The sequence below is a fragment of the Morus notabilis genome, unplaced genomic scaffold (assembly GCF_000414095.1).
Source record: "Morus notabilis unplaced genomic scaffold, ASM41409v2 Scaffold418, whole genome shotgun sequence".
Classification (NCBI taxonomy): Eukaryota; Viridiplantae; Streptophyta; class Magnoliopsida; order Rosales; family Moraceae; genus Morus; species Morus notabilis.
The window spans coordinates 89061-116848 of NW_010358034.1; the positions used below are offsets into that span (position 1 = coordinate 89061).

The window sequence follows — 27788 nt, forward strand, 5'->3', positions numbered from 1 at the left end:
AATTTTCCAGGTCCGAGTAGGTTTCACGCACGGCCTCCCATACTTCTTGGGCTGACATGAACAGGTATGGCTTCCGGATTGATTCCTCCATGGAATTGAGAAGCCATGTAGTGATGAGTGAGTTTTCAGACCTCCACTTTCGGAATGAAGAGTCAGAATCCTTAGGTTTTGGTTCCTCCCCTGTAAGAAACCCTAGTTTTCCTCGGCCATCTATGGCTAGTTTTACCGATTGGGCCCATTCTAAGAAATTCCTTCCCATTCAATCTACGGTAGTAATTTGAATGGAAGCATTAGGGTTGAAATCAGCATTATTAGAGGCAGAGGATACGGTTTGGGTTGAAGGAAGGTTTTCTGGATTCTTGGCCATGGCGGACAGAGATAAGTCCTAAACCATGCTCTGATACCATGTAAGTTTCTGAGGAGAAAAATATAAATCATTTCTTGATTTAATTGGTGCAAAACCGGAGTATAAATAGGATACAAAAGGACCTAGTTCCCGTGGCTTAGTGAATCCGGGAAACTAACCCTAATAGGATAGAGAAGCTATCCTCAAGATATTCCTAGAATCTTTCCTAAGAACTAGGAACTGCCCCCTAAACTAGGAGAGATATGCGATATCTCCTAATGTAAACAATATCTCCTAATTAATTAATTAATTAATGTACATAATTCAATACTCCTCCTCAAGCCGGACTAAGACTCAGGAAATGTGGTTACATTTAACTATTCGCCAAACCAATGGTTCTCTAGCTATTTAAATGTTTCATGGTGAAAAATTGATAAGCCTCCCCTACGATTCACTTATGTACGGAAGAGACTCCGTGAGAAGGATCATGTGGGGAGAGGAAAAGAGATGGAAGCTGCAGCACAGGGGAACACTTCTCAGGACAGTTAGGAGGGGGCTGAGTTGGCAGGAGAGGGTGAGCTGGGTTGAGAGAGGGAAAGGTCTGTTAGTTAGTTAGCTGCATTGGAGTCTGTAACTAGGGAAATGTGATCAAATAAATAGGGAGGGAGGGCACGTGAGAAGGGCACCAGAAAAGTGTAAAGCTGAAGTTAGTGAGGGAGTGCACGGGGTCACTCGAAAACCCCCTTATCCTGTTATTCTTTCCCTATTTTCTGCCAATTAATTCCATTGATTCAGTGAATTTACTCATATTCCTGTGTAGACGTGTGCTTGCAATTTGTTATTAGTCTGTGAGCTTATCATTTGGTATCAGAGCACCTTTCTGGGAATGACGAAGAGGACTGACAACCGCGAGAAAGGGAGGACGGAGGGAACGAAAGAGGATTTTCAGAAAGAGTTGGAAACGGTGAGAGAAGATTTGAAGAAGATTCCCAGGCTTGAGCAAGGAATGGCGCTGATGTTGGAAAAACTGGACGAACTGATGCGCCAGAGAGCTGAATCTGACCGGGAGCTACTCCGACAGAGAGGAGGATGACCGAGATGCAACCAGCGGCGGCTGGGGGAAACCTCGCAGAATTCCGAACACGACGGGTAGAAATGCCCACTTTCGATGGAGAAAACCCCGATGGTTAGATTTTCCGAGCTGAGAGGTATTTCGCCATGAACAAGATGACGGAGAGTGAGAAGTTGGATGTGGCGGTGGTAAGCTTGGATGGAGAAGCTTTGGCTTGGTTCCAGTGGGAGGATAGCCGGTGGGTGATACGGGACTGGGCGGATCTGAAAGTGTTGGTGCTTGAGAGGTTTCGACCAACACAGGAAGGAAGTTTATGCGAGAAATTCTTATCTCTGCGCCAGGAAACGTCGATCCGGGAGTATCGCAAGCTCTTCGAAACGTTGGTTGCACCATTAACGGAAGTTTCCGAGCAGGTCCTAGAGAGTACGTTTGTGAACGGATTAAAGCCTGAAATCAGGGCTGAAATTCGGATGCTGAAGCCCAAGGGATTGGGCCGAATTATGGAATTCGCCGGGTAGAGGAGTGTAACCTACTGGTACGTGGCCCAAAGGCCCACAACTTACAGCCCAACCCGGGAAACAAAGTAAGTTATGGAATCCCTGAGTTTGGACCAAAAGGAGGTTTAGTTCAAGCTGGGTTGGGACCGCGAGGGGGAATGGCGCCATGGGGAAAGATGACCCCCGCCACAGACTGGCCATCGAGCAGCAGGACCGGAGCGGCACCGTTCCAGCGTTTGACCGACGCCGAACTTCAAGCGAAGAGGGAAAAAGGCCTTTGTTATCGCTGTGATGGAAAGTATGTTTTCGGGAACCGTTGCCCTAACCGGGAGTTGCAGGTGTTCATCGTGCGAGATGAAGAAGATCAGGAGGAGACGCAGGAAGGAAAGGATGAGGCACTTGAAGAAGGTGAAGTGGTGGAGCTCTCCATCAATTTGGTGGTTGGACTCACCGCCCCGAAGACTATGAAGCTCTGAGGAGTGGTTCGTGGGAATGAGGTAATAATTTTGATCGATAGTGGGGCGACTCACAATTTTATTTCGTTTGACGTAGTGAGACGATTGGATTTACCTATAGATCGGATTGAAGGATATGGGGTGGTTATGGGAACGGGGTTATCGATAAAAGGGGAAGGAGTTTGCCACGGGGTGGCGGTTTCGCTGCAAGAGGTAGAAATTGTGGAAGATTTTCTTCCCTTGGAGTTGGGTAGCGCAGATCTCATTTTAGGGGTTCAGTGGCTGGAAACTTTAGGGATGATGACGGTGAATTGGAAGACTTTACTAATGAAATTCAGTCTAGGGGATCGACAAGTGACATTGAAAGGGGATCCCGGGTGGTTTCGCCCAAACGTGTACAAAATAAGCGGTCAATTGTAGCACAATTAGGACAGTCGATCCCACGATGAGGTGACAAATTAAACAAGAAACGATTAGTAAATAAAAAGCGTTAGGAGATAAATAATAAAATAAAAATAAAAGAGAATGAAATTTTTGTTGAGAAATTTAAACGTAAGAAAAATGTATGAGAAAATTATATAATTAAAACTGGTAAGGCGTCGAGATTCCTCTATATGCTTGGTTCACCCAAATGGATTTTGATTTTTGAGATTACCCAATTGAAAGTTTCACATCTCAAACTAACAATTGAAAAATAAATATTTGAAGAACATGTGAATTAAAATGTATTCGAGTGAGTAAGGAGACGTTTGGTTCATGGATTAGAATCATAAGATTAAAATCATTTTCGATTTACGTGTATTTTTTGTGAGAAAAAACACTGTAGCGAACCATGAATCATGATTCGAATCGGGGTACGAATCCCCCAACCAAACAACCCCTAAAATTCTTACGCTGAAACCTAATAAAACTTATTCTTACAAGAAATCTTAAAGCGACAATGTACCGTTGGCAATATTGCAGTAAAAGACTACTCATAAAATAATATTATCGATATAATTATATTGAGCAACAATTACATAAAAAGAGCATTACTAAATTTATATAAAAGTTGACAACAAAATATATCAGTATAAGAAATTAGAAAAAGATAGAAGAAAATTAATCACTCAAATATATAAACTTTGGAGAACGAATGAAGAATCAAAATCCACTCAAGATCACTTCACATATAGGTTTCTCTCTAACCTCACCAAAGAACCCTGGCCTAACTTGCACATAATTCCCACAAAATTCTAAAGAGAAAATATGAGAATAAGAGCAAGAAAATAAGAGAAAAAGTGTCTAAACTTAAGCTCAAAATCAACAACCTAATACACTTCACAAAGTCCCTATTTATAGAGCTTTTTGGGCACGGTAAAAGAGAAAAAATGGAATGCATTCCAAATAAATTGGAATTTACAATGTTTAATTGGGAGAGTAAAAGCTGATTAACGTGGGAAGAAAAACCATCAAAACGTTTGGAACCGAAGGAAATGAAGAGCACAACAGCTAGTACACGTGGTGCAAGCTGAGAAAGAAACGTTACTGTGCACTGGACACGTGGCACAAGCTGAGAGGCGGAAGGAAGAAATGGCTGAAAGCTGGGTCCCACGAGGAATACATGGCACGCTGTTATTCGCAAAGAGGAAGAAGTGGCCAACATCTGGGTCCCATAGGGACATGTGGCGCAAGCAAATTCGCGGACAGGGAAGTTGCTGCACAGCTGGAGCCCACGCGGTGGAAAAAGTTGACGCGCGCGTGGAATAGACTCGCGCAGGGGGAACGGCGTGCGCACCAAGCGCGCGTGTGCGGGGATAGCTGGGTCCTACGCGGCTGAGCGTGCCAGAAAACGACACGTGGCGCACGCGGATTCGCCCGGCTCGGCTCGGCTCAGCGGACGGCTGCAGATGAGCTTTGTTTTCTTTTTCTTTTAGTTTTGGCCCAAATATCTTATTTCCCAAAACAAATTAAATTAAATTAAAATCAAATACTTCTACAAAATATTAATTCCACAAAAATATTTAATTAAAACTTAATTTATTTAGCAATTATAAACAATTTAAGTGCATTTTATTGCACTAATCACCGGGTTAAACAAATCCCCAATCACCCTTAAGGCCTTAATGCGCACTCTTAAGCAAGAGGGACAAGGTATGTGGGTGGAATTGAATAACCTGGGGATAAGCCTAGAGAAAGAGACTGTGGAGGCACCAGAGGAGCTGCAAGCCGTGTTACAACGGCACTCAGCAGTGTTTGAATCTCCATCGAAATTGCCACCAGAACGGACAAAGGATCACTCGATAGTGTTGAAGGCAGGGACTTCTCCGAGGCCATACTGCTATCCACAAATACAAAAGGACGAGATTGAACATTTAGTGGGGGAGATCCTAGCAGCAGGTATTATCCATCCCAGTATGAGCCCATACTCCAGTCCGGTCCTTTTGGTGAAGAAGAAAGATGGAAGTTGGAGGTTCTGTGTGGATTACCGTGCACTAAACAAGGAGACGGTGCCGGATCATTTTTCGCTACCGGTAATAGATGAATTACTCGATTAGCTCCATGGGGCTACCATCTTCTCTAAAATTGATCTCAAGTCGGGATACCATCAGATTCGTGTGAGGTCGGAAGATGTACCCAAGACGACTTTTCGCACACATGAGGGGCACTACGAGTTCCTTGTCATTCCATTTGACCTCACGAATGCCCCGGCAACCTTTCAGTCACTCATCAATGAAGTGCTACGAGCTTTTCTTTGTAAGTTCGTCTTGGTTTTTTTTTATGACATCCTAATCTACAACCGCACTATGAGGGAACATGTGTCGGTAAATTAGGAATGCATAGCTGTCCTAATTCTATCCAAATATAGAGGAATGATGAGGATTGATAGCTAAAGTTAAGGGATTAGAATATTAGGCAATTTCCGTTTATTTTGATTTGTTTACTTATTTGTTTTACTTTCCTTATTTTGCTATTCTCTGGCTCATCTATATAAGGAGGCCGGTTTATGTAAGAATTAGAAGAGAAATAAAAGTGCTCAATTCTCTCCTAAAATACCTTCATAGTTTCAGAGACACGGCTCTAAAAATTATTCTGCCCTAGATGAATTACAAGCGGGCGATGACTGGTTCAAGTGGTGATGCGGCTGAAGATGCACATTCACATAACACAGTTTCGGTGACCAATGGAGGAGGTACAGCCAGCAACAAAGGAACAACTAGCAGTGGTGAAAATTTTATGGCTTCGAATATACCTTTCCAACTAACAAACCATAGGCTGAATGGTCAAAACTATCTGGAATGGGCTCAATCCGTGAAATTGGCGATTGATGGCAAAGGGAAGCTTGGCCATTTGACTAGAGAAACAACCATGCCGGCTACAGGAGATCCGAAGATGGCATCATGGAGGTTAGAAAACTCTCTAGTCACTACGTGGTTAATCAATTCAATGGAGCCAGCCATTAGAAAACCACACATGTTTCTGCCGACAGCCAAAGATGTGTGGGATGCAGTTCGTGAGATGTATTCCGACATAAAAAATTCTTCTCAAATTTTTGAACTGAAAACAAAGTTGTGGAAAGCCAAACAAGGGGACCGGAATGTTACTATGTTTTATAATGAACTTGTATCCTTGTGGCAAGAATTGGATCTTTGCTATGAAGATGATTGGGAGTGTCCTAATGACAGTATCCGACACAAAAAAAGGGAAGAAAACGATCGTGTTTATGTTTTCTTGGCAGGTTTGAATCAAGAACTTGACAAAGTTAGAGGCCGAATATTGGGAAGAAAACCACTGCACTCTATCCGTGCAGTTTTCTCTGAAGTTAGGAGAGAAGAGATGAGGCGGAAGGTGATGATTGGGAAACCCGAACCAGAGGAAGAAAAATCAGCAAGCCTGTCCCGAGAAGTTAAGGCTGATGGAGACAAGAAGAATGGCAAAACAAGACCTTGGTGTGATCACTGTAAGCGACCATGGCACACTCGAGAGACGTGTTGGAAAATTCATGGAAAGCCAAACAAATGGAAGAAGAAACCACCAAGAGATGAGCGTGGTTTCCATGCCAATACAGCCGAATCAGGGCTTGAAACTACCTCTGGAACGCAACCATTCACAAAGGAATAGTTAGAGCAAATCTATAAACTTTTTCAATCCCAAAGTGTCCCTAATTCCAATCCTTCTTGTTCTCTAGTTCAAAAAGGTAGTCTTCTAGTCGCGTCTTGTTTTAGTGTCAATTCAAATTATTTGTGGATAATTGACTCTGGTGCAACAGATTATATGACTGGTTTCTCTAAAATGTTCTCATCCTATAGTCCGTGTGCAGGAAATCAAAAAGTAAAAATCGCAGATGGTTCTTTCTCTGCCGTAGCCGGGAAAGGATCAATTGTGATTTCTCCCTGTTTCACACTCCACAATGTTCTTCATGTTCCCAAGTTATCTTCTAACCTATTGTCAGTCAATAAACTAACAATGGATCAAAACTGTCTTGCTAATTTTTCTTCATCTGGATGTAAATTTCAGGATTTGACTACGGGGAAGATGATTGGAAATGCTGGGCAAGTTGGAGGTCTCTATTTCTTCGAAGATGGATATGACTTGAACAGGCAATCCCAGAAGACTTGTCTCAATTCTATTTCAGTTCTTAGAGAGAATGAAATTCTGTTATGGCATTTTAGATTAGGATATCCAAGTTTCTATTATATGAGACATATGTTTCCTAAACTTTTTATGAATAAAAATCCATCTTTTTTTCAGTGTGAAATTTGTGAAATTGCCAAACATCGCCGAGTATCCTTTCCAGCACAACCTTATAAGGCTACAGAACCATTCACTATGATTCATAGTGATGTGTGGGGGCCTTCAAGAATTAAAACGAAAACTAGAAAAAGGTGGTTCATAACCTTCATTGATGATCATACTCGGGTTACATGGGTATTTCTTCTTAATGAAAAATCCGATGCTGAAAATGTGTTCAAATCTTTTTACAAAATGATTCAAACCCAATTTCAAACCCAAATTAAGATTTTCAAAAGTGACAATGGTAAAGAGTATTTCGACCAGATCTTAGGAGGTTTTTTTGTTGAGAAAGGTACTGTCCACCAAAGTTCATGCAATAATACTCTTCAACAAAATGGGGTAGCAGAGAGAAAAAATAAACATCTTTTAGAGGTTGCACGGTCTTTAATGTTTTCCACAAAGGTTCCTAAATACTTATTGCTACATATTTGATCAATCGGATGCCTTCAAAAGTTTTAAAGTTTGAAACCCCTTTAAATTACTTTAAGATGTGCTTTCCTTCCTATCGGCTATCCTATGATCTCCCACTTAGAGTGTTTGGGTGCACAGCATTCGTCTATGCCCATGATAATAATAGGGGAAAACTTGATCCTAGAGCAAAAAAATGTGCCTTTGTTGGTTACCCTTCAACTCAGAAAGGATACAAGTGTTTTGATCCCATATCCCAAAAATTTTTCATTTTTATGGATGTAACCTTCTTTGAAGATAAACCATTTTTCAACATGCCTCATCTTCAGGGGAGGGCATCTAGGGAAGATTCGGATTCCACATTTGGTTGGTTATTAGATGATTTTTTATCTAATGCTAATGCTCATAACAATGAACCTGAGAATGGTAAAGATACACTTCATGATTCTATCTAAAAAACGTGTGATGTCTCAAATAGTGGAAACAGGGATTGTTCTTTTGTGCCTTCAGAAAATCAGACTTAGGAAGGGATTGAGATGTGTGCGAGGCAAGGTGGTAACCATTATAAAGGGATGGTCTATTCCAGGAAGTATCCGGAACGACAGAAAAAGACCAACAACTTGCAGCATAATCAAGAAACTAACCCAAGGGCAAATCCTGAGATTGAAGGTCAGTCAGATAATTCTCAGTCTGAGTCAAGTCCTTTTGAGTCTGAGTCTTCTGAACCAGCTATCATATCAGAGTCTGATGAAAATCTAGATTTGCCTATTGCTATTAGGAAGGGAACTAGAACGTGTACCAAATACCCGTTGTATAATTATCTGTCCTATCAGAGTCTGTCTCCATCATTCCGTGCTTTTACTTCCAAAGTGTCTTGTGTTGTTGTTCCTAAGAATATAAAGGAGGCTCTAGGTGTTCCTGAATGGAAGGAGGCGGTCCTTGAGGAGATGAGAGCTCTTGAGAAAAATAGGACATGGGAGAAAGTGGACCTTCCAGAAGGAAAGACACTAGTTGGATGTAAGTGGGTGTTTATTGTGAAGTACAATTCTGATGGGTCGCTTGAAAGATACAAGGCACGATTGGTCACCAAGGGGTTTACACAGACTTATAGCATCGACTATTCTGAAACTTTTTCACCAGTTGCCAAACTAAATACTGTGAGAGTGTTGCTTTAAGTGCAGTTAACCTGGACTGGTCTCTACATCAACTGGATATCAAGAATGCTTTCCTAAATGGAGATCTAGAGCAGGAAGTCTACATGGAAGCTCCCCTGGGTTTTGTTGAGAGCTTTGGGAAGAAATGTTGCAGGTTGAGGAAGTCACTATTTGGACTCAAACAGTCCCCAAAGGCATGGTTCGATAGATTTACGAGGTTTGTAAAAACTCAAGGGTTCTTACAGGGGTAAGCTGATCATACCGTGTTCGTGAAGGTCTCTGCTAAAGGTAGAATTGCAGTTTTAATTGTTTATGTAGATGACATTATTCTCATTGGTGATGACCTCGAGGAAATCTGTAAACTAAAGAAGAGCCTTGCCACCGAATTTGAGACGAAAGATCTAGGACCTCTTAGATACTTCCTTGGACTGGAAATTGCTAGGTCTAAGAAAGGTATAGTGGTTTCCCAACGGAAGTATATCCTAGACCTATTGGAAGAAACAGGAATGAGTGGGTGTAAACCATCAAATACTCCTATGGAGTTTAACTCGAAGCTTGGAGAAGTTAAAGGAGTTCCCATAGACACCTGTCGAGACCAACGTTTGGTATGAAAGTTATTCTATCTGTCTCATACTCGACCAAATATTTCTTTTGCAGTCAGTACGGTGAGTAAATTCATGCATTATCCCTATGAAGAACACTTGGAAGCAGTCTATAGGATTCTAAGATACTTGAAGGGGACTCCAGGAAAAGGATTATTGTTTAAGAAAAGTGATCAACGAAAGATTAAAGTCTACACTGATGCAAACTGGGCAGGATCTGTGACGGACTGGAGATCTACCTCAGGTTATTGTACTTTTCTATGGGGAAACTTAGTGACATGGAGGAGTAAGAAGCAAATTGTTGTGGCTAGGAGGAGTGCTGAAGCCGAATATAGGGGGATGGCCCTAGGAATTTGTGAGATTCTTTGGCTGAAGAGAATCCTAGAAGAACTGACCCAACCAGTGGAGCTACCAATGAAGCTATTTTGTGATAATAAGGCTGCAATTAGTATTGCGAATAATCCAGTACAACATGATCGACTGAAGCTCGTGGAGATTGATAGACACTTTATTAAGGAGAAACTGGAAAATGGAGTTATCTCCATACCTTTCCTGCCTACAACTCAGCAAATTGCCGATGTCTTCACCAAAAGTCTACTTAGACAAAATTTTGAGTTCTTTGTAAGCAAGTTGGGCATGATAAACATCTATGCACCAACTTGAGGGGAGGTGTCGGTAAATTAGGAATGTATAGCTGTCCTAATTCTGTCCAAATATAGAGGAATGATAGCTAAAGTCAAGGGATTAGAATATTAGGCAGTTTCCGCTTATTTTGATTTGTTTACTTATTTGTTTTACTTTCCTTATTTTGTTATTCTCTGGCTCATCTATATAAGGAGGCCGGTTTATGTAAGAATTAGAAGAGAAATAAAATTGCTCAATTCTCTCCTAAAATACCTTCAGGATCGGGTATTGGCCGTTTTACATCAGCACCGTTTGTTCGCCAATGGGAAAAAGTGTAGCTTCGGGCAGAACTCAATCGAGTACCTTGGGCATATTGTGTCTGGGGAAAGGGTGTCAGCAAACCCGGCCAAGGTGGAGGATAATTTTCACTGGGATGAGGAGGCCAGAAGTGCGTTTGCCGCACTAAAGCACGCCATGCCAGTAGTACCCATCCTAGCCTTGCCTGATTTCAACAAACCCTTCGCGTTGGAAACAGATTCTTCAGGTCATGGGGTTGGGGCAGTGTTAATGCAAGAGCAACGGTCCATTGCAATATTTTAAGGCTCTTTTCGCACTAGCACGCAGCAAATCAGTTTATGAGCGAGAATTGATGGCCATAGTCCTAGCCATTCAAAAATGGTGGCCACATCTCTCGGGACGTCATTTCGTGATCCGCACCGACCAGCGTAGCCTCAAGTACCTGCTAGAGCAACGCCTAGTGTCTCCAGAACACCAGAAGTGGTTAACCAAGTTGATGGGTTACGACTTCGAGATCCAGTATAAACTGGGATCAGACACTAGGGCTGCGGATGCTCTCTCCCGCCTTGTTAGCACCCCGGACCTGGGTGCCTGGTCGGTGGCCCCAATTGTCGACACCAGTGAACTGCACCAACAGGTATTGCTCGATGAAAACTTAGCTAAGGTATGGTCTGAATTACAGCAGGATGTTACAGCACATCCGGGTTTTTCCATTGCTCAAGGCAGGTTATTTTACCACGGCAGAATGGTGGTACCTCGGGAGTCTTCATTTAGTAAAACACTGTTGCATTCCTACCACGATGGTGTCTTGGGAGAGGACACTCAGGCGTATTGAAGACATACCGGCGAATTGCAGCGGAATGGTACTAGACTGGTGTGAAAAAGGACGTCAATGCTTACGTAGTTGCGTGTGCAGTGTGTCAGCGTTGTACGACTTCTACACTGGCCCCCAGTGGTCTCCTACAACCCTTACCTATCCGAGACCGGGTGTGGGAGGACCTTTCGATGGACTTTATTGAGGGCTTACCGCGCTCAAAGGGATACGACACCATCTTGGTCGTCGTGGATCGACTTAGCAAGTATGGACATTTCCTTGCGCTGAAACATCCTTTTTCCGCAGAGATCGTGGCCAGAATCTTCATTCGGGAAGTAGTGCGCCTCCATGGGGTGCCCCGTACTATTGTGTCGGATCGCGATCGCATTTTCTTAAGTCATTTTTGGACCGAGCTCCACAAGCAAATGGGTACTACTTTATCACGGAGCACGGCCTACCACCTGCAATCCGACGGCCAAACCGAGGTGGTCAATAGGTGCGTGGAAACATACTTGCATTGTTTCACTTCGGACAAGCCCAGCCAGTGGCACAAATGGTTAGCTTGGTCGGAGTACTGGTACAGCACCTCGTTTCATACAGCCACCCGCACCACTCCCTTTCAGACAGTATACGACCGCGTTCCCCCTCCACTGTTGCGTTATGGCACGGGCTCCTCTGGTGGATTCCGTGGAGCAGCACCTCATGGACCGCGATGCAATGCTGGACCTTCTCAAGTTCCACCTTCTTTGCGCCCAGCAGAAAATGAAGTCTGTGGCCGATAACAAGCGCCAGGATGTCCAGTTCACCGTGGGGGACTCAGTGTACCTCAAGCTTCGCCCCTATTGTGAGGTGAGTTTGGCGCGCAGACGCAATGAGAAGTTAAGTCCCCGTTTTTATGGCCCCTTTGAGATCATTGGCTGTGTGGGGCCGGTTGCATACCGCCTCAACCTTCCAGCGGAGGCTGCTATCCACCCGGTGTTTCATGTCTCTCAACTACGCCATGTTGTTGGGCAAGGGCAGCATGTCTCCACCTTGCCACCACATCTCACAAAGGACTTGGAGCTACGGGCAGAACCAGCTACCCTACTTGGAGTGCGCCAGCGGGTACATCGGGGACACTCGGACCCAGAGTTCCTGATACGTTGGGCTAATTTACCTCCCCATGAGGACACATGGGAGTCCTATCAGGCAATAGACCAACAGTACCCTCACTTCCACCTTGAGGACAAGGTGCGTCTTTAGGGCGGGGGTAATGATAAGCCTCCCCTACGATTCACTTATGTATGGAAGAGACTCCGTGAGAAGGATCATGCGGGGACAGGAAAAGAGATGGAAGCTGCAGCACAGGGGAACACTTCTCAGGACAGTTAGGAGGGGGCTGAGTTGGCACGAGAGGGTGAGCTGGGTTGAGAGAGGGAAAGGTCTGTTAGTTAGTTAGCTGCATTGGAGTCTGTAACTAGGGAAATGTGATCGAATAAATAGGGAGGGAGGGCACGTGAGAAGGGCACCAGAAAAGGGTAAAGCTGAAGTTAGTGAGGGAGTGCACGGGGTCACTCGAAAACCCCCATATCCTGTTATTCTTTCCCTCTATTCTGCCAATTAATTCCATTGATCTAGTGAATTTACTCATATTCCTGTGTAGACGTGTGCTTGCAATTTGTTATTAGTCTGTGAGCTTATCAAAAATAAAGGACGAGAAATTGGTTCTTGGCTTTTGATTAAAATTCTCTTTCATCCCAGGCTTCTTACGATGTATTTATGGGAAACAGAAAGTACTATTAGAAATGTCTAAACTAAAACCTTAACTGTAAAATATTAAGACAAACCGTTTCATCTCCTAACCTCCTTTCTTTTTCTTTGTTTAGTTAATTTTACAATATTTGTACTCTCCCTGGTCATTTGCTTTCTGTTATGCAGGATGGATATATGTACTGGAGATGGCTCTGAAAATATATGCATATGGATTTGAGAACTATTGGAGGGATGGCCAGAATCAATTTGATTTTCTTATCGCATGGATTATAGGTAAGTAACTACAGCACAGATGATCCGAATTGTGAATGATGAGGAGAAAAAAAAAAGGTAAGAGGAAACAATTAATAATCAGAAACAAACAAAAGAAATCAGAAAACAAAGGAAGCAATTTTACATGCAGTGGAAAAATACTGAAAATTCTTTCCCGACACTTCCCATTTTATGACTTTAAAGTACCCCAATTCTTTTGTGGATAAAGTATCTCAAACTAACCTGAACAGACTTGAACGTACACGTTTGGTATCATTTTCTTTACGTTATAGCATTTTCGTTCCCCATTTGGACTTCATATTAAAGGTTATGTTCTTTTTAGCTTACTGTTGCATCTGTGCATGCATTAGTTTTTTTCTCTTTTTACCCTTTCTTTCCCCCTTTCATTTCTTGCAGAGATACATTTGCTTGCATTTTAGTTATACTGTATTAACAGAATTATTTCATTTGCAGTTATTGGAGAAACTGTAACTTTTGCATCCCCTCAAGGGTCTATTCTTTCAAATGGAGAATGGTACGAAACAGTTGTACTCTTGTTCCTGCGGTTGAGTTTCTTTACCTTTCCAAAGCATATTGGTCGTCATTTTCCTCAATGAGTTTTCCTAATTATGCACCACCGTCAATAGTAATTTTTCTGCATGGTTTTCTTCTCGTTTCTTTGTCATGGGGAAGAATCCTCGAGGGTAAACTTTTTTCATGACTAATCTGTGGTACTTGTCATGTCTAGAACCTTTTAGAAGTTAGCCTCATATTTTAGTGTAATCAGCTTCCAAGCACCTACATTTAGGTTATATATTTTGAACTAATTTTGTTTTTCCTCTTCTTTTCGTCTGCTCTCATTTCTTTTTCTTCCTTAACAGGATTCGATACCTTCTTCTTGCAAGAATGTTGCGATTGATAAGGCTGCTGATGTATGTCCAGCGTTACAGAGCCTTCATAGCAACATTCTTAACTCTCATACCGAGTTTGATGCCATATCTAGGGATACTATTCTGCGTCCTGTGTATGTATTGCTCTCTTGGTGTGCAGGTAAAATCTACTGCTCTCTTGACCTATTGGCTCTTGGTGCTACAGTTACAGCATCATCTAATTTTATTACTCTCTTTTGGAAGATCTTTGGAGGAATGGTTAATGCTGGGAATCCCAAGTTGGAAGCAACAGGTCTTGCTGACGATGTGTATCCTTTGTCCACCGGAAAAACTAACTGCGTAATATCATCTTTTTGCGTCAATATTATAGCTGTCCTTTCCAACCAGAAAGACAAAAGATACAAAAATAATACGATAGTGAGTATCAAATTTAAAGATAATGGGCTTATGGGCCAGTGCCCATATCAGTCACATACCTATATATGGTTTGGAATTTTTTCACTCTAGATCTCATTTAGTTTGTTAATGCTCCTCTACAGGTTTCATTACAGTTTTAATATTAAATTAATTGGATTTTCTTGACAAAATCAGTTATTTACTCCTCAACTTCAATGATTACCCAAATGGTATGGTGACACTCTTCAATTTGCTGGTCATGGGAAATTGGCAAGTGTGGATGCAGGTAAATTCTCATGTCACAAGTTACTAAATTCTGGTCAGTGTTTATTGAGTACAGTCATGTTTATTCGTTTGCTAGTAAGGAAGACACTTTTGTCTCTCTTTTTTGGTCTATATTTTAACTAAATTAGTAGCAACGTTCTAATATTGCCTGTTTTAGTCGTCGTGAGGTTCCTTGGAGTGCAATGCAAACATATAAGTTGTCTGGGACCTGCCCCATACAGCCCAACCCGCATTGGGACACCATGAATGAAAAATTCGAAGAATTCTGACCAATTTGTGACACACACACACACACATCACCTATCCTTATACATTTATTTATATCTTTCTTTGTGTTCAATTGTGAGTTTAGCTAGTATTGCCTTCTTTGAACAACTATTGTACTTGCAACTGATTTCAGACTACAACAATATTTACTAAATTGTTGCCCATGTTTTTCCTCAATTTTTTTCTGTGAAATAATAGATAATTTTTTAAATGTCACTGTTTTGGTTTGTCATTTCAGAGTTACGAGGATTTGACGGGCACTTCTTGGACACTTGTGTACTTCATCAGTTTTTATCTACTAACTGTGTTGCTGCTATTGAATTTAGTAAGCTACATTCTGCTGCTCCATTATTTTCATCAGTGTTTTGTATGTTGAGTTCAAGTGTAATTATCGGAAGTGGTTTTCTATTGCCAGTGTTGGGAATTCTTAACTTGAAAATAAGGCTTGATGCGTAGCCCTTGTGATTAGCACAAGCAGTTTGCTTTTCTTTTCTTTTTCTTTTTTTTTCTTTTTTTTTTAATGCATCCCTCTTGCTTTGCCTTCTAAAAGCCTATGGAAAAATTAACCAATAACTTTCTTTTCCCGTACAATTTAGGTTATAGCATTTGTCTTGGAGGCTTTCTTTGCTGAACTGGATCTTGAATCATCAGAAAGAGGTGATGAACGGGACAAGGTTTGGAGTTGTTCCTTGTTTGAGCTAATAACAAATGTTGCATTGCTATGCCGATATCTGAAAAGATACTGTTGTATTCAAATTCTTTTCCGTTTCCCATGTGTTTATTAGATAATGAACTTGTCACCAGTTTTTAATTATATTTTTATCCTCCTCCTTAAATAGAAATCAGTAGCAGGCAGAGACCGACGCCGATCTGTTGGGTACGTATTGGCATAAAGTTATCACTTCTAAAATCTTTTGCTCTTATTTATTCAAGAGGTGAAGCCTTACAAATAGTCTAGACTCACTAATTTAGTTTTCTGCAGCTCAAAGACTAGGAGTCAAAGAGTTGATGCGCTTCTCCACCACATGCTGAGTGCGGAGCTAAATCAAACACAGAGCTCCAATGCATAAGCTCAGCTTCATTTTCCATTCTGGTAATTGCCAGTATTATCTTTCTAATTCTTGCTTTAGTGGTCAAAGCTATAACTTCTTCAAAGAATTTGACACTAGCAGCAATATTTATACATGAATGCATTATGATGGACAACAGTTGAAGGCTTACTCTTGACTTGTGCCTAAAACATTTCGTGTTTTATTCGATGGTCTTTACTCTATTTATCAAAGCATTCTCTATGAGTGTCGCTGTAGCCGAGATCATCTCAATATAGTGGTCCATTCTTTTCTGGCTTTTCTGCAGAATCCATTTTGCCCTTTTGTTTGATTGTTGTTCCCAAGTCGGTGTTTCACAGGCTGTTTTGTTATCTAGAGAGAGTGAACGAAATTGGAAAGCTATCAGCTCCTTGCTTAGGATCTCAAGATGGTCTTCAGATTGTGAAATTATTGAGAAAGTGAGACTCCCCTCAAAGTAAGCACGGTTTAAAAGGTTGAATGAGTACGCCAAAGTAGTCTTGTACTTTTGGCCGACCATGTTAATATGTGTGTTTTTAACGACTCGTGGCCTGTTATTATCTGTATCTTTTCTATCTGTTGTACCAGCGAATTCTCTAACAAACCTGTACTGTTTATAGTTTGATAGAATAGACAATGTAATGCACTCTCAGTAGATCAGATTCCTTTCCCGCCTTTATTTTTTTTTTAAAAAATCTATGAAATTTTATTGGAGTCAACTTTTCTGTCAACAAAAGAAGAGGGAAGAAGACGAAATGAAATGATATATAGAAACTGCGTTGTTTTCTTTTGTGATATTTGGCCTAGCCTTGTCTTCTTTAGTGGTTTTTGGTTCCAGGAATTATTCTATCCGATGACATACTATACTCCGTCAAATAATGCTTTAGGGCATCAGTGCTACTGAGAGTAGATCTTGCAAGATGGGATCCATCTTCTATTAGTGATGATGTTTAGCTGCTATCTTAAGCATTTTTCTACTCCATTTCATGAAACCATATTTCTTCTTTTTTTCATTTGTTTACGTGTAAAAGGCACGACTTGAATCTCTCTGGATAAAATGGCACAACTTGAATCTCTCTGGATACTAGAACGTTAGATTTTCAAGTGTCGCTTGGATAAAATGGGCGTAAACTTGGTTAGTGGGTGAGATCTCAAGTCGATTTTATATGGTCTATGATGGAAGGAGGGGTCGAGTCTTTAGTTTCCATTAGCAAATGAAAGGAATCCTCACATATTATTTACAATATAACATTGAATCTATGAGCAAATTTACATAAATATATGAAGATATGAGAAGATTAGCATCGGCTTTTGAAAATGATAGTCGACTTCCGTTGAATTACCCTTCTTCTTTTGTTGCATATGAAAGAATTTATAGGCACGAATCCTCTAGGCCCCTTATCTACGTGTGTGAGATAGAATGAAATATAAAGTGGACTTTCTTCTGTTTTCCTTTAATCAAACTAGTCCCTTTATGAAGATAGGTTCCCATGTCCTTATTTAATGCGTCACCCTCGTCACAAAATACAAACAAGAAGAGACAAGAGAGAGATAGAGATAGAGATAGAAGGAGAGAGAGAGAGAGATATATATGAGAAGCTTGAAAGGAGAAGTGGTGCTTAATTTGCCAGCAGAGAAAGCATGGGAAATGTACAGAAACGATCAAATCATGAGCAAAATCAAACCTGAGATGCTTGCCCATGCCGAATATATCCAAGGAGATGGCAGCCCTGGAAGTCTCAGGCTCTTAAAGCTTGGTCCCGGTATTCTTCTTCGTCTTCTTCTTATCGTCCATTGATTTCTGCAAAGTCTGCAGACCCTTTTTTTATAAATGGGCATAAATATGTCTACATAGTCTATTTACCTGATTGAACGAGAGAGAGGAAATTTCAGTTATCTCGGCAGAGAGCAAAAGGAAATTTCAGTTATCTCGGCAGAGAGAACCCTCATGTCGTACATAACATCTTTTTTATCTCTCAATGAGTGAATAAAATTTTTCAAAGAAGAAAAATAGAGAGAGAGAGAGAGAGAGAGAGAGAGCAAAAGGAAATTTCAGTTATCTCGGCAGTTAGAACCCCCATGTCGTACATAACATTTTTTTATCTCTCAATGAGTGAATAAAATTTTCCAAAGAAGAAAAATACATTTACATAAAAAAATCCAAGTAGATTGGCACTCCACTCCTTGCTAGTAAATCTTGTTATATATCGTGAAATAACTTTGTATATATGTGACACAAGATACGTAAAGATCATGTATATAGAACTCTAGGATTTCCTTTTGATCGGGTGCGTACGTAGAAAGACGTTGGAGTGTATTTTGTTTTTCTTTGAAGATTTTTATCATGAATTTGCATGTGTAGAGGTAAACAACTACGTGAAAGAGTCAACAGAGAAAATAGAGAGGGTGGAGAGTGGAACGTCAGTGACTTATCGCGTGGTTGGAGGTGACCTACGCCGTATGTACGATCCGTACAGGGTCACCTTCACATTCACTCCTCTCCAAGGAAAAGAAAACAGCACGTGTATCGCAGAGTGGAAGGCGGAGTACGAGGTGCTGAACCCGGCCACGCCCCCGCCGGAGAAGGCGAGGGACGCCGCCCTTGGATTCCTAAAGTGGTTTGACAAGTTTGAGCCACTTAGCTACTAGATTGTGGCGACGTTATCCGCTAACGGAAAACTATGTATTAATTAGTGCATGTATTATTGTGTGCGAGTTGTACCATAATTATTTTCTGTTTCTTTTGGTCCTTTCGTTTTCATCTATATGTCCATAAATGTACTTCAACGGTAATAGTTATGCATGCAAGTTGTAATGACAACATTTATGCGTGGTTGTAGCTGTACTTCCATGGTTTCATAATTGATGAATTTGTTCTCCAACTTGCTAGACTAGTGGAATGAGTAACGAATGATTCCTAATGGGATTTGTCCTTTTCTTTTAACATCGAGTGAAAGGGTAGATATAGTTAGAATTCAACCAGTTGTCAGAAAAATAAAAATAGAAGGAAACGCCATTTTAATAAAATGCTACATTATTTATGGTTTAGAGATGTATTACAAAAACAAAATTCTGCAATATAGGAAGAAATATATTCTTGATGTCATTTTAATATAATCGCGTGTTGATTGATAATAGATAGTTGTTGCTATATGCTATCCACATTTTAGAGAAATCTAGATGTGCTAGGAATCTAGATCCTTAAGAAAACAAAAGGGGGAATCTCACGTGTTAATTTTGTTCTTTAATCACAAATTTCAAAACCTACTAGCCTCTACTTTTCGAGCTCTATAAAGGGGATAATTGGCCTTCTTCTTTTTGTTAGTATGCCATGTTTTCTTGTGATGTTTTTTATTTGTTTTTTATTTTTTGGTTTTTGGGGTAGAGGAGTTGAATGGATGAATTGATAGATTAAGAAGGGTGGGTGTGGAATACGAAGAGTGGAGAAAATAATAATAATTATACATGTTATTTGATTATGAATGGGAGAAAATAATAAGTGATAGTTATTTGTTTAATTATTAGTCTATTTTATTATTCCTTACAAAAGTTTTGTAGGGTAAATAGTTTTTTTTTTTTTTTTTGGTTTGATTTTAATAGATTTTTAGAATTTTCATCAGGAAAAGGATTAAATTTGGTGTGCCAGACTTCTCCCTCTATCACACCCTTTCCTCGTCTACTACCTCCAACCAAATAATGGATTAGTTTATCACCCTCCATCCTTTTCTCCTTAACTCCTTTCAACTAAACACACTAGCTCGAAAAACTGCTGCACATCACAATTGGTAACACACACACACGCACACATTCAAATTCTCCCATAGCTTATATCTAATTCGTCATAGTTTTTTCTCATATGAAATTTTTGTTCTATCACTATGCATATAGTATATGATTAATTACCAATGATGATGAAATGGGAAAAATCGTGTACTTTTTTTTTCTTGCACTCTTTGGTCTTTATTGCCCCTTTGCCCTTTCGTATCTGGTCCACTAATGCTACCTCTCCCCTCAAAAAGACCAAACCTTTTCAAAGCTTTCTTAGGCCTCAACTCCCAAAAGTGGTTTTGGAATCCTCCCACTTGAGAGTAGAGAATATTATATATATATATATATATATATATATATTACAATCAAGTCGGAAAAGGTTCTAAAAATGTGTTAAAAATTATGCGACTAGTCAATACGAGGAGACGGGCATTATGCGAAATGATAGAAAACGCTTTATCATAAAGGGAATAGCATATAATAAACAATCAACATGAGGCATTTTACGAATTATTGCATATATCATAATCCTATTGCTTTCCACGTATTCCTTGGATTATTAGCCACTCAATGGCCAATTGGCCATGAATTTTGCCAACTCTCAATCTTCCCAATACTCCTGTGCAAGAAAACAACGTTAAAGAAATTTACAACGATGATTCTAGTCTACGAACAAGTTTTTTTTTTTTTTTTTTTTTTTGATTTATCACAAGCAACTTTCTCCAAATTAGAAAATGTGGGTATTTTAAATTTTTTAATTAGAATAATTAAAAACAGTCGTGGAATCACAAAACAAAAACTTTTTCTTTGTCATATACAAAATCTGTTTAATCCATCGAGAATGACATATAATAAAGATCGTTATCAAATTTGAGAAATCACTCTTAGTGAGAATGGCATATAATAAAGATCGTTATCAGGTTTGAGAAATCACTCTTAGTTAGGGTCGTACGTCAATTTGTACAGAGACCGTAAAATTACTTGAAAACCAGTTGAAAACCAGCAGAGTAAGGAAAAGCTAGTCATTCCTTTCAGTTAAATGTTGCAGAAATCAGGCATATATAAACTGATTAGAAACTCTTCATCATCAGGTCATCCTACAATATTTACTCTTACCCCAGTGACTACAGAATATATATATATATATATATATATAAAAGATTACAAAAAATTGCTTCTTCCAAGCCTACGAATCTACAATTATTACTGCCTTGTGTTGGTGCCACTTCGTTAAATTAATTTTCAGCTAGAAGTCGATGCACCTCACACCCTGGCGTCCCGTTTCGCGAGAAACTTGTAAGGAGCAAATTCATCATACCAGCTACGGCAGACTTGAATTCCTTCGAGCCACTATTTTGATCAACTTGGTTGTTCACTCTATCTTTGATATTGGATCCAACCAAAGCGCCCTCCATATAAGCCTTACATGCGACCAGAATATCATTTGCTCGACAGCGAAAATATTGAGCAACCAAATCCTCAAAATGCTGCAAAAAAAAAAAAAATTCAACGGGTTTGATCGTATGTATAAACATTCAAAGGGGGGCATAGAAAGACCATTAAATCCTGTTTTAATGATAGAAAGTGCCAAATCAAAACACTGATGGATAATCCTTGGAAAAGTAGCGACCTTGTTGTAACAAGCAAACAATTTCTAGATATATATTCCAAGTGATTATCAAAATATAGTACATTGCCTTTCAGTTTTATCTTTTTTTTTAATAAAAAAGGTTTACAAGTTTTTTTTTTTTTTTTTGCCTTTCAGTTTTGTCTTTTTTTATAACAAAAATGTTTACAAGTTGTTTTTTTCTTTTTTTTAATAAGATACTTAAGCTTTCCTGATTCAACTCTGCAAGGAGTGAGTTAGAACTACAAAATTATGTTGTATATTAATCGAACTCGTAGCAAGCTGCACGAAAATCAATTCCCAAACCCACTGGTCGCAACATTTAAGTTGGAAGACGTTTATCTCTCTTATATAAGGATTATAAATTGGTTTTTTAAGCAGGCCAACTCGTAGATCCAACACAATTTTCATCTAAGCACACATGAAAGCTCATGCGGCCGTGTTTCTTAAATCCCTGATTCAGTCCTCAAAAACCCACAATTTCAGCATGTGTAGTGCCATATAAATCATTCCAATTCCAGTAAGGATACTAACCTCGTTGATAACAATGTGTTTAAACATCATGCCAGAGAAACATACAAGAATGTTGATACATGCAAAACCATATTCTTAAAAGAGAAAGAGAAGAAGAAGCACAAAAAAAAAAAAAAAAAGATGTCTATCATACCTTAGGAGGCCTCCTTAATGTATAGATCATCGTCTTCAAAGATAGAATAAAGACATCCTCATTGTACTTATTAGATCTTCTCTCCCCTTCCACTCCAGTATATCTTTCAAACCCAGGCTCATTGAAGAAAGGTCGTGAATTTAGAATGAGTGCTTGTATGGAGACCAAAACTTGCAGCATGGTTGACTTCCCCGGGACCCAATTCTCATTCTTTTTACCGCTCCAGGTTCCCAAAAGACTGAGACAAACTTTGCCACAGTTATACAGATTTGGGTTTAGTCGAAGACCCCCAGAATAATAGTACACAGACTGACAGAAGAAATTTCCAGCTTCAGTTACATATACATACATCGTGTGTGTGTGTAGTTAAAGTAAATATCTTACTACTTAGTACTTACTGGAGGTGACTTGGGATAGTTAGTAGGAAAGAGACAATCAAAGACAAAAAGACCATCATGGTATGGAGTGCCTGCAGGTCCTACAATAACCGCCCTTAGAAGCTCCATCCTTGCTTCACAAACTCTAACAAAAATAGTATCTGTAGAAAGAAAATTGATGAGAGAGAGAGAACAAAATTGGCATAACATGTTAAATTTAAACCGATTTTAGTCATCTAAAAACATAATTAAATTTTTCAGTTTTCCCTTCTACCGACCATTCACCTATCTGTAGTTCTAGTAGAAAACATACAAGTCACTCGTACTCATATGGATCACACAGTGTGTAACACATCCAGGAACAAAGAGTGCACTATGGCAAGGTACTAGAACTCACCCGGTAAGTTATTCTCCAGGATTTTCCACTCCTCCTGAACTTTCTTTGCCCAGTCCTTGGGTGGCTGTTAAAGAGCAGAATTATATCAATATACGCAGCAATATCCAAACACAAACATAAACCAGCTTTTGCACCTAAGTACTAATCTCCTCTTGGTCCAAGCCACATGTATATCCAAAAGCTCACGAGTGTGTGGTGTAGTAGGTAAAGACAGGTATATACATGTATACAGCTAGATCAAATCATCCAAAAAAAAAAGAGACACATTAAAGTAAATAATTTTACCTTCGTGTCCCAAAATCCACTTTGGGCATAATGATGGTCTGTGAAATCATCCACCACATCAAATTTCTTGAATTGAGATATCTCCACGGTATAATCATTGTTTTTGCCTTCTACCTTAACATTAGAACTTGACTCGGCATGAACTGTTGAACTGCTCGTGACAGTTTCCTTCTTTTCAGTTTCAGGATCATCTGAAATAGTTAAAGTCTTTGCTTCCTGAATGCTTTTACCTAATGAACCACTGAACAAGGGAATTGACGCTTCCACCCCAGCAGGCACATTCACATTGTCAAAATTAGATTGCAATAGTGAATATTCATCGATGTACGAAAATTCCTTATAGTCCTCATAAATATCTTCATCATCATAATCAGGATAATAATCGGAATCGCTAGCAGAGTTGTCACCATCTTCATGATCCCCATCATCATGGTATGACAAATCAGAACTAGAACCATCCATATTCATTGATTCCGTCGAATTAGAGATACTAGTACTCTTGAGGGTATCAGCACCATGAGTGGATCCTGCCAGGCTAGAAGAATTACTGGAACTGACTGAAGCAACCTGTAATCAGAAAATTTAAAGAAAAAAAAACAAAAAACCCTGTATTCAGAAAAACAAACTTACTACTATAAAGGACTCGAAAAAGGGGAAAAAAGAGAATTTATCTAGCATAAAATTTATGAGTTGTGAACTTGTTATTACAATTGCTAGCATAAAGAGATGCTGTGTGCCAGCAAATAAATGCAAAAATGTTAGAACTGAAAAATAAAGTGACAGTAATGATCAAAGAAAATGCAGACATTAAAGTATGATAAATCAATACAATTTTAACAGTATTTTACCAAAAAAAAAAAAAAGGAACAATCTTTACAGTAAAGCCATAGTATTTGTGGGCACAATTTCATGAAGAAAAAAAAAAAAAAGAGTAAGTCTCATAAAAAATGGAGGCGATATTTATCTATTCTCGCAAAGAAAACAGAAGCTTTACGTGAAATCGTGATTATACTTGACAAAAATATGAATTCAATCTACATGCAAAACAAATAACTATACACCAATTAAATTGCGTCACCAAAAAACTCCGCAAAAACCCATGAAAACACCAAACATTGTGAATCAAACCCGCGACTCAGATCAAAACTAAGAAATTACTAAAAGAAGAACACGAAAGACCGAAAGAAACCCATATAAAAAGTATTTGATTTTCCGAACACACAAATGAAAAGAAATCTCAAAGAAAAAGGGCAAACACCTTAGTGTGCTTCAGCTTCTTAGAGGCCGAAGATAGAGTGGGCTCCCCAGAATCGCAATCCTTGTCCATGGCGATCACAATTTTCTAGAGAGAGAAAGAGAGCGCAGACCAAAGACGTTAGAGAGAGAGAGAGAGTAGAGTGATTAATGCAGCGAGGAAGCGAGGAAGCGAGAAAGACGTCACCCAGAAAAAGAGACTTTGCCCGTTCACTCCGCTGATTCGAGTTTAGAATTCGAGTTTTTCTACAGTAAAAAGCTCTCACAAACAATCACATCTAATTTTTTTATTATAGTAAAAAGTTCTCATATAAAATCACATCTCAACTCAAATTCTAAACTCGAATTAGTGAAGTGAACGAGGCTAACTCGTAAAAAAAGTCGTTGATTTACTCGTAATTTAAGGTATTAATATCTCATTTTTTAAAAGAAAGAATATTTATTGGTCATGTTCTTTTCACTGATTTGAGTTTAGAATTCGAGTTTTACTACAGTAAAAAGTTCTTAAAAACAATCACATCTAACTTTTTTACTATAATAAAAAGCTCTTACACAACATCACATCTCAATTCAAATTAAAAACTCAAATTAACGAACCGAACGGGATTATAATATCTATTTACTTGATTTTTTTTAACCTTTCTTTTTACTTGATGGGAATTTTTTTAGTGTTTCTTTTTTAAAAAAAATATTAGTGTTTTTTATTTATTAATTATTAAATTTATATTATTTTTTTAATTTAATTTAATTTTTAACTCAATTTAATATAAATTTAACTGCTAATAAATAAGAAACGCTGATTTTCTAAATAAATGAAACACAAGAAAGTCCCTTACTTGATTTACTCTCACCAAAAATCTAACAATACTCTGATTTTTGGACCAAAATAAAATCTTGGAATATTAAAAATCCTAAAAACCTAAAATTTCAAGTCATGCGTATCCTTATTTACCGCAGATTTGTTATTTAAAACGCAGAAACGATTATACACACAATTACAATACAAACGACACGCAAATTTAACAAAGTTTGTCGTCGGTGTTACCAAAAAGAAAAAATAAATCTTTGAAATGTTTGTGCAATTTTCGTCTTCTTGTTTTGATACCTTGGCGATCAAGAAAAGTGCCCAGAACGATTCATATGCATTCTTGTCGTGGACACGTGTGGATTCAATTTTTAAATTATTTTGAATATATGGATGTTAAAGTTTTTTTCTTTTATAAGAAATCTACAGAACACGAAGGCAGAAAATGGCAAAATAAATTAGAGGAAATTTTCAACAATAAACCAAAAGGAACTCCAGCTTATGTGTATGTAATAGATGCAACTAAAAACAATATAAAGGCCACATTTGAAAAAATAAATATATTAGAGTATTGCAATAAAAAATAAGTAAAAGTACATTTAAAAAAATTAATTTTACTAAGACATATTGGAGAAGAAAATTATTCTAGTGGAACGCATATGAAAATATTATATCTTAAATTTGAAAAAAAAAAAAAGTAGATTATAAAATGCAGTTTTTTAATCAAAACATGTATTTGTGGTCGAATATTAATCAACACACACATACACACAGACATATAGAGAAAATGACAAAATGAGTCGAGAAAATTTTTCAACAATTAACCAAAAGGAACTCCCCCTTATGTATATTTAATAGTTCCAATTAAAAACAATTATAAAGGCCACATTTGGAAGAAAAAAATAGAGTATTGCATAGGAAAAAGATAGGTAATAGTAAATTTAAGACAAAATAATTTCAATAAGACATATTAGAGAAGAAAATTATTTTAGTGAGATGAATATGAAAATATTAGATTTTAAATTTGAAAAAAGAGTAGATTATAAAAATGTAGTTTTAATCAGAACATGTACACACATATATATATAATTTAAATAAGTAACTGAAGATAAGCTTTTATAAAGGATATATTTGCCACAAAAATATTTTAGGGGATTGTAAAGTAAATATATAAAATAAGTCTTACTTGGAAAAATAATTTTAGTAAGAATGAATTAGAAGAAAAATGTATTTTAGAGAAACACATTTAAAGAAAGTGAGATCTTTAGAAAAGAAAAGGCTACAAAAGTGAATAAATGGACATGAAGAAAACGATACCTTTCTTAGGAAAAAAAGGGGGAAAAAAAAAAGAAAGGAGTGAATGGAAAGACATTAAATAAATAAATAATTAAAAAGAAAAAAGAAAGAAGCATAAGGCACCATATATATGGATTATGGCTCGGCGGAAAGGGAAAAGACTCAAAAGAGTCCAAAAGATATAGAAGAGGAAAAAAAAAAAAAGCACATAAGGATATAATAGATGAACCAGTTTTTGAATAGTGCAAAAAATTATAGATGTATATATGTATTTCTCTAAATTGTTTGTTGAATGTTCAATTAATATTGAAGTTTGTAATTTAGAGTTTATATGCTGATTTAGAATTATAGAAGTTAATTTTTGTTTTTTCTTTTCAACTGTAGTATTTAAAGTATGTAAAAAAAAATCTAACAAATAGGTGCAACAAGAAAAAAAAAATGTGCAAAAAGGTCAAACCAAAAACAAATTGGTCCAATCTAATATAAATCGACTTAATCAGATTAGATTGGGTTTGATGATACTCTAGTAATTGGATTGAATTAGATGGAATTTATAAAAACTGGTTTTTAATTAGATTGGATCATATAAGATTAAAATATGTTGGGTTGGATTAGGAGTTCAAAAAATAGAGAATACGAAAAGAAAAGAAAAGGTACAGAAAGATAAAAATAGATGAACTAAATTTTGGATAGTGAAAGGGAATTCCCAATTATTTATGTGTTGGTTTCCGAATCAAATTCGGATGCGGAAGTGTGAGGGTAGCGGATCGTGTATAACAAAATTTTTTATAAAATTTTTGAGATACTCTATAGATTATATTAATTTATATACAAATAAATTAATCACATTAATTTATTTAATAAGAACTCAATTAGGAACTATACATAGCAGTCGATTAGGATGATAACTTGAGTTTTTTGACCATGAACAATCCTTGCTCCAAAGCCTTGTGTTTAGAAAATCAATGTCTTCCACATCAATTCTTAGAATCCACAAAGACGTGTGTGTGGGCACACCTAAGACAAAACGGGTTGAAATAAACACTCAAATTTTCATAAACATCAACGCATGCACAATGTGATATTTTTGGAGAAAAATTTTTTCTCTCACTCTTTAGAGAAATTCGGCCACACTCTTAAAATTGGAGCAAAAATTGGGTCTCATAATTTTCTATTATTATCTTATTTATAGAGTAGAAGTCAAACTCCTAGAAGGAATCCAATTTTTATCTCCAAGATAAAGCTTGTTAATTATCTCCTATTTAAATTTAGAACAAAATCTCCTCTTCTATTTTATCCATTATGGCCGGCCACCTATAGAGGAATTTATCCTTGTGTGGCGCCAAATACAGATAGGGAAA

General features: G+C 38.2%; 3 protein-coding genes across 4 annotated transcripts in view; 2 read left to right on the plus strand and 1 right to left on the minus strand.

Moving 5' to 3' along the window:
- The window catches only part of LOC21388273 (two pore calcium channel protein 1B), a 30627-nt gene extending 13933 nt beyond the window's left edge, over nt 1-16694 (plus strand). Inside the window, exons 15-24 of the mRNA XM_024177333.1 lie at nt 12960-13067; nt 13521-13581; nt 13928-14096; nt 14180-14244; nt 14528-14618; nt 15123-15209; nt 15481-15558; nt 15724-15761; nt 15867-15977; nt 16293-16694. Coding sequence (XP_024033101.1) covers nt 12960-13067; nt 13521-13581; nt 13928-14096; nt 14180-14244; nt 14528-14618; nt 15123-15209; nt 15481-15558; nt 15724-15761; nt 15867-15954 — 785 coding nt within the window. The 3' untranslated portion in view covers nt 15955-15977; nt 16293-16694. The remainder of the gene's footprint in view (nt 1-12959; nt 13068-13520; nt 13582-13927; nt 14097-14179; nt 14245-14527; nt 14619-15122; nt 15210-15480; nt 15559-15723; nt 15762-15866; nt 15978-16292) is intronic.
- Nucleotides 16695-17498: 804 nt separating this feature from the next.
- On the plus strand, nt 17499-18796 carry LOC21388275. Its single transcript, XM_010091246.2, has 2 exons — nt 17499-17714; nt 18314-18796. Exons 1-2 carry the CDS (start codon nt 17543-17545, stop codon nt 18598-18600), a joined length of 459 nt encoding a protein of 152 aa, XP_010089548.1. The 5' UTR covers nt 17499-17542; the 3' UTR covers nt 18601-18796.
- A 2044-nt stretch (nt 18797-20840) lies between these two features.
- LOC21388276 (putative ubiquitin-conjugating enzyme E2 38) lies at nt 20841-24470 on the minus strand. 2 transcript variants are annotated; one of them, XM_024177339.1, is made up of 6 exons: nt 24331-24470; nt 23073-23639; nt 22788-22851; nt 22412-22551; nt 22014-22322; nt 20841-21206 (listed from the first exon to the last, which is right to left on the minus strand). In XM_024177339.1, the coding sequence occupies exons 1-6, from the start codon at nt 24397-24399 to the stop codon at nt 20955-20957; spliced, it is 1401 nt and encodes a 466-aa protein (XP_024033107.1). In that variant the 5' UTR covers nt 24400-24470; the 3' UTR covers nt 20841-20954. The 2 variants fall into 2 exon arrangements, with proteins under 2 accessions (XP_024033107.1, XP_024033108.1); XM_024177340.1 differs by lacking the exon at nt 20841-21206 and having other exon boundaries at nt 22008-22322.
- Nucleotides 24471-27788: the final 3318 nt, after the last annotated feature.